This window comes from Neofelis nebulosa, chromosome 6, assembly GCF_028018385.1.
Source record: "Neofelis nebulosa isolate mNeoNeb1 chromosome 6, mNeoNeb1.pri, whole genome shotgun sequence".
Taxonomy (NCBI): Eukaryota; Metazoa; Chordata; class Mammalia; order Carnivora; family Felidae; genus Neofelis; species Neofelis nebulosa.
The window spans coordinates 58,528,197-58,542,464 of record NC_080787.1 but is presented as its reverse complement, the minus strand read 5'-3'; the positions used below and the strand labels follow the sequence as shown (position 1 = coordinate 58,542,464).

The 14,268-nt window shown below is 36.0% G+C and overlaps 1 protein-coding gene across 1 annotated transcript; it reads left to right on the top strand.

The window, feature by feature from the left end:
* The first annotated feature begins 279 nt into the window (after positions 1 to 279).
* On the top strand, positions 280 to 705 carry LOC131513453 (large ribosomal subunit protein eL30-like). Its single transcript, XM_058732607.1, has one exon. The coding sequence runs from the start codon at positions 307 to 309 to the stop codon at positions 652 to 654; it is 348 nt and encodes a 115-aa protein (XP_058588590.1). The 5' UTR covers positions 280 to 306; the 3' UTR covers positions 655 to 705.
* Positions 706 to 14,268: the final 13,563 nt, after the last annotated feature.

Genomic DNA, 14,268 nt, shown 5'->3' with positions numbered 1-14,268 from the left:
AATCAAAGGACACAAGGTTGTGAATGGATAAAAAAATAAAAAAATAAAAAGACTTAACTATATGCTACCTAAAGAGACTCACTTCTGACTTAAAGATACATACAGATGGAGAGAAGAGATGAAAAAAGATATTCCAGAAAATGAAAACAAAAAGAAAGCAGGGTTACACTTTAGAGATTTTATCAAGAGACAGGGAAGGGCGTTAAATAGTGGTAACACCTATAAATATCTATGCTTCCCTTTCTCTCTCCCAGCCATTTTGGCGTTTGCTTCTGGTTGGGTCCGCCCCGCACCTAAGGCAGGAAGATGGTGGCCGCAAAGAAGACAAAAAAGTCGCTGGAGTCCATCAAATCTAGGCTCCAACTCCTTATGAAAAGTGGGAAGTACGTGTTGGGGTACAAGCAGACTCTGAAAATGATCAGACATGGCAAAGCGAAACTGGTCATCCTTGCCAACAACTGCCCAGCCTTGAGGAAATCTGAAATAGAATACTATGCCATGTTGGCCAAAACTGGTGTCCATCACTACAGCGGCAATAATATTGAATTGGGCACAGCGTGTGGGAAATACTACAGAGTGTGCACACTGGCTATTATTGACCCAGGTGATTCTGATATCATTGGAAGCATGCCAGAACAGACTGGTGAAAAGTAAATCACGTAAAATTTTTCATTAATAAAATTGGCTAGAGCTTGTTTTAAAATAAATAAATAAATAAATAAATAAATAAATAAATGTCTATGCTTCCAAAATAGGTATGCTTAAATATATAAAGCAAATAGTAACAGATATGTAGGGAAAAAATTGACAGTAAGGCAATAATAGTAGGGATCTTTAGCCCTCCACTTACATCAATGAATATATTTCTCAGACAGAAAATCAGTAAAGAAACAGTGGCCTTAAATGATACATTATACCAGATTGACTTCAAAGATGGTACAAAACTTCACAGCCAAAAGCAACAGAATACACTTTTTTTTGTCAATTGCACATGGATCAACTCCAGGATAGATCACATGTTACATCACAAAGAAAGTCTCAATAACTTTAAGAAGATTGAATCATATCAAGCATCTTTTCCAACCACAAAGTATGAAACTAGAAATCAATTTCAAGAAAAAACTGGGAAAAACAAACACATAGAGGCTAAATAGGATGCTACTCAGCAGCTAATGGGTCAACACGAAAATCAAAGAGGCAATCAAAAAATACCTGGAGACAATTGAAAATAGAAACACAACATTCAAAAATCTATGAGATGCAGCAAAAGCAGTTCTAAGAAGGAAGTTTATAATGATAAAACTTTACTTCAAGAAACAAGAAATATCTCAAATAAACAATCTAAACTTACAGCTAAAGGAACTGGAAAAAAAGAACAAACAAATCCTAACATTAGTAGAAGGAAGGAAGTAATAAAAATCACAGTAGAAATAAATAAGAAAAAAACAAAATAATAGAACAGTTCAATGACACTAAGGGCTGGTTCCTTGAAAAGATAAATAAAATTAATAAGCCTTCAGGCAGCCAGACTCATCAAGAAAAAAGGATACTAGGCCCAAATATATAAAATAAAAAATGAAACAGAAGTTACACCAAACCCACAGAAATACAGAGATTAGAAGAGATTGCTACAAACATTTATAGGCCAACAATTTGAATGACCTAGAAGCAATGGGTAAATTCCTAGAAACATAATCTTTCAAGTCTTGAATTAGCAAAATCTGGATAGACTGATATTTAGTGATGAAATTGTATTGGTAATCAAAAAACTGCCAATAAACAAAAGTCCAGTTAACACAGCTTCACATGTGAATTCCACCATTTAATGAGTAGTTAATACCTGTCCTTTTCAAACTGTTCCCAAAAACTGATGAGAAAAGAACATTTGTAAATTCATTCTGAGGCCAACATTACCCTGGTAACAAAACCAAACTTACTACCAAAAAACATAACTATAGGCCAATATCCGTGATGAACATATATGCAAAGATCCTTAAAATATTGTAGCAAACTAAATTCAACAATACATTAAAATGATCATACACTCTGATCAAATGTAATTTATCCCAGGGATGGAATAATGGTTTGCTTTACACAAATCAAAGTGATACATCACATTAACAAAATGAGGGATAAAAATTATATAATAATCTCAATAGACATAGTAAAAACATTTGATAAAATTCAACATACATTTATGATAAAAATTCTCGGGGCACCTGGGTTGTTCAGTCGGTTAAGGGTCTGACTTCAGCTCAGGTCATGATCTCACAGTTTGTGAGTTTGAGCCCTGCATTGGGCTCTCTGTTTTCAGCACAGAGCCCACTTCGGATCCCCATCCCCCTCCCTCTCTGCCCCTCCCTGTTCGCGCTCTCTAAAAAGTGATAAACACTAAAAACTCAACAAAGTGGGTTTGGAGACAACATACCTCAACATATTAAACAGTGTGGTAAAGCAACAGCTAACAGAATACTCAATGAAAAGCTTTTCTCAAAAGCTTTTGGCTTTTCATCTAAGATCTAAAACAAAACAAGAATGTTGGCTCTCATCGCATTTATTCAACATAATATTGAAATTGTAGCCACAACAATGAGACAAGAAATAGAAATAAACGCATCCATTGGTAACAAGTAAAACTGTCACTGTATGCAGATGACATGATACTGTAAATTTAAAAAAAACCTAAAAACCACCACAAGACTAGAAGTAATAAATGAATTTAAGAAAGTTGCAGAATAAAAATTAATATACAGAAATCAGATAAATTTCTACACAGTAATAACAAACTACCAGAAAAAGAAATTAAGAAAACATTCCTACTTAAAATTGCATCATAAAGAATAAAATACCTAGGAATCAATTTAACCAAGGAGGTGAAAGACCAGTACTCTGAAAACTGTAAGACACTGATGAAAGAAATTGAAGATGACACAAATAAATGGAAAGATATTTTATGCTCATAAGTTGAAAAAATTCATATTGCTAAAATGTAATTAGTACCCAAAGCAATCTATAAATTCAATACAATCCCTATCAAAATACCAAAGGCATTTTTTACAGAATTAGAACAAATAAAGCTGAACGTATCATTCTCCATGACCTCAAGCTATACTATAAAGCTATAGTAATCAAAACAGTAGGGTAGAGAACAAAAACAGATACATAGACCAATGGAACAAAACAGAGAGTTCAGAAATAAACCCACATTTATGTGGTCAATTAATCTAAGACAAAGGAGGTAAGATATACAATGGGAAAAGGACAGTCTTCAAAAAATGGTGCTGGGGAAACTGGACAGCTAGAGGAAAAAGAATAAAACTGAACCAGTTTCTTACACCATATACAAAAATAAACTCAAAATGCATTGAAGACCTAAATGTAAGACCTGAAACCATAAAACACCTGAAAGAAAACATAGGCATTAAACTCTTAGACATTAGTCTTAGCAGCATTTGTTTGGATCTCTCTCCTCACGGAAGGGAAACAAAAGTAAAAATAACAAATGGGATTACATCAAACTAAGAAGTTTTTGTACAGTAAAGGAAACCATCAACAAAACAAAAAGTCAACCTACTGAATGAGAAAAGAAATTTACAAATGATATATCTGTAAGGTGTTAATATCCAAAATATATAAAGCATTCATACAAGTCAACACCAAAAAACAAGTAATCCAATTAAAAATGAGCAGGAGACCTGAATGAATATTTTTTCCAAAGAGAGCAGATGGGCAATATCACTAATTATCAGGGAAATGCAAATTTTAAAAAACACAGTTAGATATCACTTCACACAAGTCAAATGGCTATTGTCAAAAAGACAAGAAATAACAAGTATTGGCAAAGATGTGAAGAAAAAGGAACCATTGTGCTCTACTGGTGGGAATGTAAATTGATGTAACCACCATGGAAAAAGAGTATGGAGTTTCTTCAAAAAATTAAAAATAGGGGCGCCTGGGTGGCTCAGTTGGTTAAGGGTCTGACACTTGGTTTCATGATCTCAGGTAGTGATCTCAAGCCCCATATTAGGCTCTATGCCGACAGTGCAAAGCCTGCTTAGGATTTTCTCTCTCCCTCCCTCTCTGCCCCTCCCCCACTCTCTCTGTCTCTCTCTCAAAAATAAATAAACTTAAAAAAAATTTTTTTAAGCAAAAATAAAGCTACCATATGGTCCAGCAATCTCACTTCTGGGTAATTACCTAAAGAATACAAAAACATAAATATGAAGCTATATGCACCCCTGTGTTCATATAAATATTCTTTATAATAGCCAAGATATAGAAGCAAACTAATTTTGCTTAAATAGGTTGCTTTGCATTGATAGTTGGATAAAGATGTGGTGTATATGTACAATGGAATATTACTCAACCATAAAAAAGAATGAAATCTTGCCATCATGACAACATGGATGGACCTAGAGGGTATTATGCTAAGTGAAATAAATCAGAGAAAGACAAATACCACATGATTTTGCATGATACATACATATGATTATATGTATAATCTAAAAAAAAAAAAAAAATATATATATATATATATATATATATATACAAAAAATATAAAACAGAAACAGATTCACAACAATAGAGAGCAAACTGCTGGTTGCCAGAGAGGGACTGAGGGGAATGGACAAAATAAGTGAAGGAAATTAAAAGGTACCATCTTCTAGTATAAAATAAGTCCTGGCATGTAAAGTACAGCATAGGGAATTATAGTCAATAATGTAATAACTTTGGTAACAAATGGCAACTAAATTTTTCATGGTGATCATTTCATAAATTATATAAATTTTGAATCACCATGTTGTACGTCTAAAACTAATATAATATTGTATGTCAAGTATACTTCAGTTAAAAATAAAAATCAGGGGCTCCTAAGTGGCTCTGACCTCAGTTCAGGTTACGATCTTGTGGTTCATTGGTTTGAGCCCTGCATAGGTATTTGCACTGGTGGTGAGGAGCCTGCTTGGGATTCTCTCTCTCTCTCTCTCTCTCTCTCTCTCTCTCCCCCCCCCCAAAATAAATAAATAAGCTTTAAAATAATAATAACATAAAATCATAATAATTAAGGAAATATAACATCAAAGCTCCATAAAAGAAAAAAATAAAACAACAATAGATAATAATAAAGATACCCATTGTAGTTTGCAACTGGATTTTTTTAATAATCATTTTCCAAACATACCATGCAGGAGTTTATCAAAGTCTTGTGGTTTCATTGTGCAGATATTTCACTTGGACAAATTTATTCCTAAGTATTTTATTATTTTTTATGCTACTGTGAATGGGATAGTTTTCTATTTAATTTTCTGATGTTTTGTTGTTTGTGTATAAAAACACCACTGATTTATTATGTTGATTTTATATCCTGCAACTTTACTGAATTCGTTGAACAGTGTTTTGGTTGAGTAAATAGAATATTCTATAAGATCATATCATCTGTACATAGTGACAATTTTACTTCTTTCTGATTTGGATGCCTTTCATTTATTTATTTTGCCTGATTGCTCTAGCTAGCACTTCCAATACTATGTTTAATAAAAGTGATGGCAAAAAAATAAATAAATAAAAATAAAAAAATAAAAAAAATAAAAGTGATGGCAGAGGGCATCCCTGTCTCTACCTGATCTTAGAGGAAAAGTTTATAATTTTTCACCACTGAGTATGATAATGGTTGTGGCTTGTCATATATGGCCTTTATTGGTTGAGGTATGTTCTTTCTATACACAATTTGTTGAGGGTTTTTAATCATGAAAGGATACTGAATTTTGTCAAGTGTCTTTTCTGCTGCATCTATTTAGATGATTATATGATTTTTGGTTCATTCTATTAATGTGGTGTATCTCATTTACTGAGATATTGAACTATCCTTGCAAACCAAGGATAAATTCCACTTGATCATGATGTATGATCCTTACAATGTGTTGGTGTTAATCCCCAACACCTATTTAACCCATCTTCCCACCTACCTCCTCTCTGGTAACTATCAGTTTGCTCTCTATAGTTAAAAGTTTGTTTCTTGGTTTTCCTCTTTTTTTTCCGTTTGCTCATTTGTTTTATTTCTTAAATTCCACAGATGAATGAAATCATATGGTATTTGTCTTTCTCTGACTGACTTATTTCCCTTAGCATTATACTCTCTAGTTCCATCCATATTGTTGCAAATGGCAACATTCCATTCTTTTTTATGGCTGAGTAGTATTCCACTGTATACATATACCGCCTTTTCTTTATCCATTCATCAATCATTGGACATTTGGACTGTTTCCCTAATTTGGCTATTGTTGATAATGCTGCTATAAACATTGGGGGTGCACATATCCCTTTGAATTAGCATTTTTTATTCTTTGGGTAAACACCTAGTAGTGCCATTGCTAGATAATAGAGTAGTTCTATTTTTAACTTTTTGAGGAAGCTCCATACTGTTTTCCACACCAGTTTGCATTCCCACCCACAGTGCAAGAGAGTTCCCCTTTCTCCACACCCTTGTCAATACTTGTTGTTTCTTGTGTTGTTGATTTTAGCCATTTTGTCAGGTATGAAGTGGTATCTCACTGTAGTTTTGATTTGTATTTCCTTAATGATCAGTGATGTTGAGCATGTTTTCATGCATCTGTTGGTCATCTGTCTTCTTTTAAAAAATGTCTATTAATGTCTTTTGCCCATTTTTTAATTGAATTATTCATTTTGGGGATGTTGGGTTTTATAAATTCTTTATATATTTTGGATACTAACCCTTTACCAGATATATCATTTACAAACATCTACCCCCATTCCATAGGTTACCTTTTAGTTTTATTCATTGTTTCCTTTGCTACACAGAAGCTTTTTCTTTTGATGTAGTACCAATAGTTCATTTTTGCTTTTGTTTCCTTGCCTAAGGAGGCTATCTAGAAAGAAATTGCTACAGTTGATATCAAAGAAGTTACTGCCTGTGTTCTTTTCTAGGATTTTTATGGTTTCCTGTCTCACATTTAGGTCTTTAATCCATTCTGAATTTATTTTTGTGTTTGGTGTAAAAAAGTGGTCCAGTTTCATTCTTTTGCATATTGCTGTCCAGTTTTTGCAACACCATTTATTGAAAAGACTGTCTTTTTCCCATTGCATATTCTTTCCTGCTCTGTTGAAGATTAAGCAGCCATATAGTTGCAGGTTCATTTCTGGGTTTTCTATTCTGTTCCATTGACTATTTTTGTGCCAGTACCATATTGGTTCAATCACTACAGCTTCTAACATAACTTGAAGTCTGGAATTGTGATGCCTCCAGCTTTGCTTTTCTTTTTCAAGATTGCTTTGCCTATTTGGGATATTTTGTTGTTCCGTGCAAATTTTAGGATTCTTCTAGCTCTATGAAAAATGCTGGCAGTATTTTGATAGGGATTGCATTAAACGTGTAGATTGCTTTGGGTAGTATAGACATTTTAACAATATTTGTTCTTCCATCCTTGAGCATGGAATGTCTTTCCATTTCTTTGTGTCATCTTCAATTTCTTTCCTCGGGGTTTTATAGTTTTCATAGTAAAGATCTTTCACCTCTTCGGTTAGGTTTATTCCTAGGTATCTTATGGTTTTTGATGCAATTGTAAATGTGATTGTTTCCATGATTTCTCTTTCTGCTGCTTCATTATTGGTATATAGAAATGCAACAGATTTGTGTACATTGGTTTTGTATCTTACAACTGTACCAAATTTGTTTATCAGTTTCAGCAAGTTTTTGGTGGAGTCTTTTGGGTTTTCTATAGAGTATCATGTCATCTGCAAATAGTGAAAGTTTGACTTCTTCCTTGCTGATTTGGATGCTTTTTCTTTCTTTTTGTTGTCTGATTGCTGTGGCTAGGACTCTAAGTATTTTGTTAAATAACAGGGGTGAGAGTGAACATCCTTGTCTTGTTCTTGACTATAGAGGAAAAGTTCTCAGTTTTTCCCCATTGAGTATAATATTAGCTGTGGGTTTTTCATATATGGCCTTTGTTATGTTGAGGTATGTTCACCCTAACCCTACTTTGTTGTTTTATATCATGATTGTTGTACTTTCTCAAATGCTTTTTCTGCATATGTTGAAATGATCATATGGTTCTTATTATTTCTTTTATTAATGTGGTATAATTGATAATAATTCACTGATTGATTTGTGAATATTGAGCACTTGCAACCCAAGAATAAATCCCACTTGATTGCAGTGAATGATTTTTTAATGTATTAATGAATTCAGTTTGCTCGTATTTTATTGAAAATTTTTGCATCCATGTTAATCAGAGATATCGGGCTATAGTTCCCGTTTTTAGCGGAGACTTTATCTGGTTTTGGGATCAGGGTAATTCTCCTCAAAGAATGAGTTTGAAAGTTTTCCTTCTTTTTCTATTTTTTGGAATAGTTTGAGAAGAATAGGTATTAACTCTTCTTTAAACATTTGGTAGAAATCACCTCTGAAGCCATCTGGTCTTGGACTTTTGTTTGTTCAGTTTTTTGATTATTGACTCAGTTTCTTTGCGGGTGATCAGTTTTGGTAGTTTATATGCTTCTAGGCATTTATCCATTTCTTCCAGGTTGTCCAACTTATTGGCATATAGTTTCTCATAATTCTCATAATTGTTTGTGTTTCTGTGGTGTTGTTTTTATTTCTCCTCTCATTCTTGGTTTCATTTATTTGGGTCCTTTCTCTTTTATTTTTGATAAGACTGGCTGGAGGCTTATTAATTTTATTAATTTTTCAAATTCTTTCAAAGAACCAGCTCCTGGTTTCATTGATCTGTTCTATTGTTTTTGTTTTTTGGTTTTTGTTTTGTTTTGTTTTAGTTTCTGTATCATTTATTTCTGCTCTAGTCTTTATTATTTCCTTCCTTCTGCTGGCTTTAGGCTTTGTTTTTCTTTTTCTATTAGATGTAAGGTTATGTTGTTGTTTAGTTGAGATTTTTCTTGCTTCTTGATGTAGGTCTATATTGCTATATACTTCCCTCTTAGGACTGCTTTTGCTGTATCCCAAAAGTTTAGACCATTGTATTTTCATTTTCCTTTGATTCCGTGTATTTTTTAATTTCTTCTTTGATTTCCTGGTAGAACCATTCATTGTTTAGTAGCGTGTTGTTTAACCTCCACGTATTTGTGGTCTTTCCAAATTTTTCTTCTGGTTGATTTCCAATTTCATGGCATTGTGACCAGAAAAGTTGCATGGTATGATTTCAATCATTTTGTATTTGTTGAGGGCTGTTTTGTGACCTACTATGTGATCTATTCTAAAGAATGTCCCATGTGCACTTGAAAAGAATATGTATTCTTGGGGTACCTGGGTGGCTCAGTCGGTTAAGTACCCAGCTTGGGTTCAGGTCATAATCTCACGGTTCCTGAGTTTGAGCCCCACATCAGGCTCTCTGATGTCAGCCCCGAGCCTGCTTCATATCCTCTGTCCCCCTTTCTGTCTGCTCCTCCCTCACTCTCTCCCTCTCTCTCAAAAGTAAATAAACATTTTTTAAAAATGTGTGTTCTGCTGTTTTAGGATGGAATGTTCTGAATGTATCTTTTAAGTCCATCTGGTCTAGTGTGTCATTCAAAGCCATCGTCTCTGTTGATTTTCTATTTAAATGATCTGCCCACTTACATAAGTGGGACATTAAGGTCCCCTACTGTTATTGTATTATTATTGATTAGTTCCTTTATGATTGCTATTCGTTGTTTTATATATTTGGATGCTCCTATGTTGAATGAATAAATATTTACAATTGTTATATCTCCTTGTTGGATTGTCGCCTGAATGATTATATAATGCCCTTCTTTGTCTCTTTACAGTCTTTCTTTTAAAGTCTAGTTAGTCTGATATAAGTATTGCTATACCGACTTTCTTTTGACATCAATTTAAATAATAGATGTTTCTCCACCCCTTCACTTTCGATATACAGGTATCTTTAGGTCAAAACGAGTCTTATGCAGGCAGCATATAGATGAGTCTTATTTTTTTTATCCATTCTTATATGCTATGTATTTTGATTGGAATGTTTAGTCCATTTATATTCAATGTAATTATTGATAGATATGTATTTATTGCCATTTTATTACTTGTTTTGTCATTGTTTCTGGAGATTTTCTCTACTCCTTTCTTGTCTTTGTCACTTTCACTCTTTCCTTTGCATTCAAAAAATCTTTAATATTTCTTACAGGGATGGTTTAATGGTCACAAACTCATTTAGTTTTTGTTTGTCTGGGAAACTCTTTACCTCTCCTATTCTGAATGATAACCTTGCTGGATAGAGTGTTCTTGGCTGCAGATCTTTCCCATTCAGCATTTTTAATATATCATGCTACTCCCTTCTGGCTTGCCAAGTTTCTGTTGAGAAATTTCCATCTAGGCTTATGGGTGTTTCCTTATAATTTAAGGACTTCTTTTGTCTTGACGCTTTTAAGGCTGTTTCTTTATTACTATATTTTGCAAAATTAATGACAATATGTCTTGGTGTTGTCTTGTTTTTGTTTATTTTTATGGGAGTTCTCTGTGCCTCCTGGATCTGGATATGTTTCCTTCCCCAGATTAGGGAAGTTTTCTGCTACGATTTCTTGAAATAAATTTTCTGCCCCCTTTTCTGTCTTCTTCTTCTTCTGGGACTCCTATAATTACAAATGTTATTACAATTGTTGGAGTCACTGAGTTCCCTAAGTCTATTCTCATGTTGCATAATTCTTTTTCTCTTTTGTTCAGCTTCATTATTTTCCATTATTTTGTCTTCTAGGTTACTAACTCCTTCTTCTGCTTTTTCCAGCCTGTTGTTCATTGCATCAAGCCTGTTTCCAATCTTATTTATTACATTCTTCATCTCTGATTGATTTCTTTTTTAAAAGAACTATTGCTCTGGTAAGGGTCTCACTGATGTCTTTTTTTCTCAAGCCCAGTGAGTTTCCTTATTATTGCTGCTTTAAATTCTCCACCAGCCATGTTACTTATATCTGTTTCACTAGATCTCTGGCCATGGCCTTATCTTGTTCTTTCATTGGAGATAAGTTCCTCCATCTTGGCATTTTGTCTAAGTCTATGCCTACTTCTCTGTGTTCTAAAAACCAGTCATGTTCCCTGCTCCTGAAAGCAATAGCCTTTTAAAGAAGTCTTGTAGTGCCCAATGCCTGGTGCTTCAGTGAGTGTCTCTGTTGTGTGCTGCCTGCTCTCTACTATTGTGTTTTGGCTGCTCTATCCTTCAGACCAGTTGTCTGAAGAGGCTCTCCTTCCCTGTTGTGGGCCGTGTTGGTCCCTGGCCTGAATGTGGTGTTTTAACTAGGTATGCTTTGGTCTGATTGTGAAATGAGACTTGACACCAACTCCACCAGAACTGAGATCCTGCAGAACTCTCTGATGATGAGATATGATGTGAGCAGGGGGTTGTGCTGATATTCTGGTGGAGGGGCTGACCGTGCTGGTACTGAGGCAAGCTTGACTGAGAAGGGCAGTGCCACTAGAGCACTGAGTGGGGTGTGGGACTTGGTGTAAGCAAGTTGGGCAGCCATTGTAGGCACTGCACTGCTTCCCACAGGTTTATGCTATTTATGTTAAGGGGTGGAAGAGGGAAATGGCACCAGCCAGCTTCTTTATTCCCAGAGAGATATCTCTGTGAATGCTGCCTCTCAGGAAAGCACTCCTATAATAGTGAATAATCTCCTTTCTGTGTGCCCCAGGCATTTTTCAGATTGCTGTTTCCACATTGTCTGCCCCTGGATTTTTTGCCTGCCTTCTCTCCAGGAGCAGGGAAGTCTATCCCAGCCAAGTCTACTGACCTTTAAACCTCAAGGCTTTAAGCTCCACTGGTTGCAAGAACTCACAGTATTCAGCCCCTCTCATTTTCCAAGCCAATGGCTTTGGGAAAACATTCTCCTTTGTATTTCCCTGTGTGCTCCTCTCACTTTCTTGACCTTCTCCTCAACTATGACTCCTTCCCCTCTGTAGCACCCACAATTCGTTTATCCCCTAAACCATATCTTCACACTTCCTACCTATAGCCTTTTCTCTCCCTCTAGTTGTGGAGTTTGTTCTGTCAGTCCTCAAGCCAATTTCTGGAGTAATTAGGATGACTTGATAGTTATCTAGTTTTGTTCATGGGAGGAGACAAACCTACGGTCCTCCTACTCTGCTACCATATTCTAAAAATTCTCTTAGCTCCCACTTTAAAGAACTGAAAACCCCAGGACTGTTTTGATTGAAGGTGTAGTTTCAATACACTCTCACAAAGGAAGTAAATTCACGATACTTCTTATTTACAAATCCCAGAAGTGGAATAGGGGTATGATGAGCTGGGAGAAGGCCTCCATCCCAGGCCACGAGCAAGCAAGAGCTAGGGGGCAGAATAGCAAGTAGCTACTACTTATAACATGGTGGGGTGGTAGTCACTAAATTTTTGCAGGTTCAGCTTTAAGTGGTTATTTTGAAATGTGCCCTAGGAAAAGCAAAGTAGGGATTTGTGGTGGGAATCCTAAGCTTGAGTTCTTATCTAAATGTCTAGACACTGGGTATGAATAGGGCTTTCACACTGTAAATGCCTAAATAGCCACTCAAAATAATTCTGTTTTCTCATCACAATTGACCTCATAATACATAGGCATTAGTCTTTAGGGAAAATCACAAGTACTGTCTGGATGGTAGAGATATTAAAAGCCACTGGCAGGGCTTTAGGCACCCAGCACATGAAACATTTGAGCAAAATAAAAATGCCAATCAATAATAGCAATAGACTAATGGTAGTCTGAAATATTGTCTGTAACTATAGATATTGTAACACATTGGGCGTAACAGCCCAATGTGTTCAGTCAGGATGGCTGACAAGTTGGCATTTGCCTTAATTTGGTTTTATCTTTTTTTTTTAAAGTAGGCTCTATGCCCAATGTGGGGCTTGAACTCATGACCCCAAGATCAAGAGTCATATGTTCTACCAACTGAAATAACCAGGTAGCCCTAGTGTTTTTCTTTTTAATTAAAGTATACAAATACAATATTATATTAGTTTCAGGTGTACAACATAGCAATTTGACAATTCTATACATTACTCAGTGCTTACCACAGTAAGTATAGACCTTATACTGTTGTTACATGTGTATGGTGGGGGCACCTCACGCAGTTCCCATGAGAAATAATTGCAGACCTACTCCCAACATAATGGAGATGAATATTGCATACTTTTGACAGGAGGGAGCAGAAAGACAGATGGATTGGGAGTTGGTGATTCGTAAAGGTAGTCCCAGGAAGAATAAAATGTGGTTGGTATGAACAGACAGGAATCTCCAGGGGACATCAAGGAGGCAAATGCATTGGAGATTAAAGGAAGAAGTACACATATAGAGAACTACATAAGTGTGAAGGCCCCAGGACACTAGATTCATAGTGGACACCAACTTTGATTAGGAAATCCAAAGTAAGTTGGAATTCTGGGTGCCTGGGCCTCAAGGTCCAAGACCATGTGGATTGTGCTCCTTGGGATGAGGTGTAGGTCATATTCATCCATGTGATGTTGGTACCTGTACAGATATGGATAATTATAAAGAGCATGGGAGGGGGAAGGGGGCTCCTGCCAGGCACCACTTACTATATTGCAAAGTATCCTACGTGAGAGCAGTTGAGTACCATAGAGAGCAGTCAGGCAAGGTGCAGGCCATGTGAGTGCCTTCTGTTGGGAAAACAGGGGCAGGGTAAATAAATCATTCAGATAGGCCACTAACTTGGGGAAAAGTCTTTGTTGAGCCCAGTAACATGTCCGGCCATTACAATGACCAAAAAAATGAGCTTCAGTTTCTGGCCATTGTATAAAAATATTAAGACTGCTAGAGGGTTCAAATGGGAGGATTTTAGAGCCCAGCAGCTTGCCTGACTGCTCTCTATGGTACTCAACTGCTCTCACATAGGATACTTTGCAATATAGTAAGTGGTGCCTGGCAGGAGGAGCCTCCTTCCCCCTCCCATGTTCTTTGTAATCATCCATATCTGCACCGGTACCAACACCACATGGATGAACATGACCTACACCTCATCCCAAGGAGCACAATCCACATGGTCTTGGGCCTTGAGGCCCAGTCACCCAGAATTCCAACTTACTTTGGATTTCCAGTTTCTGACCTTTGTATAAAAATATTAAGACTATTAGAGATTAGAGGGTTCAAATGGGAGGATTTTAGAGCGCTGTATGGTGATGGTGGGAAAGGGTCCCCTCAGGATGGTATAGGGTAGTGACACTGTTGTGGTGGTAGCAGTATCTGCCACCAGAGAAGGGTTCCCCTAACAAATTAAATTCACTCATCCGCAGTAGGGCA

Coding starts and splice junctions, on each gene's coding strand:
- LOC131513453 (XM_058732607.1), top strand. CDS start 307: ATGGTGGCCGCAAAGAAGACAAAAAAGTCGCTGGAGTCCATCAAATCT.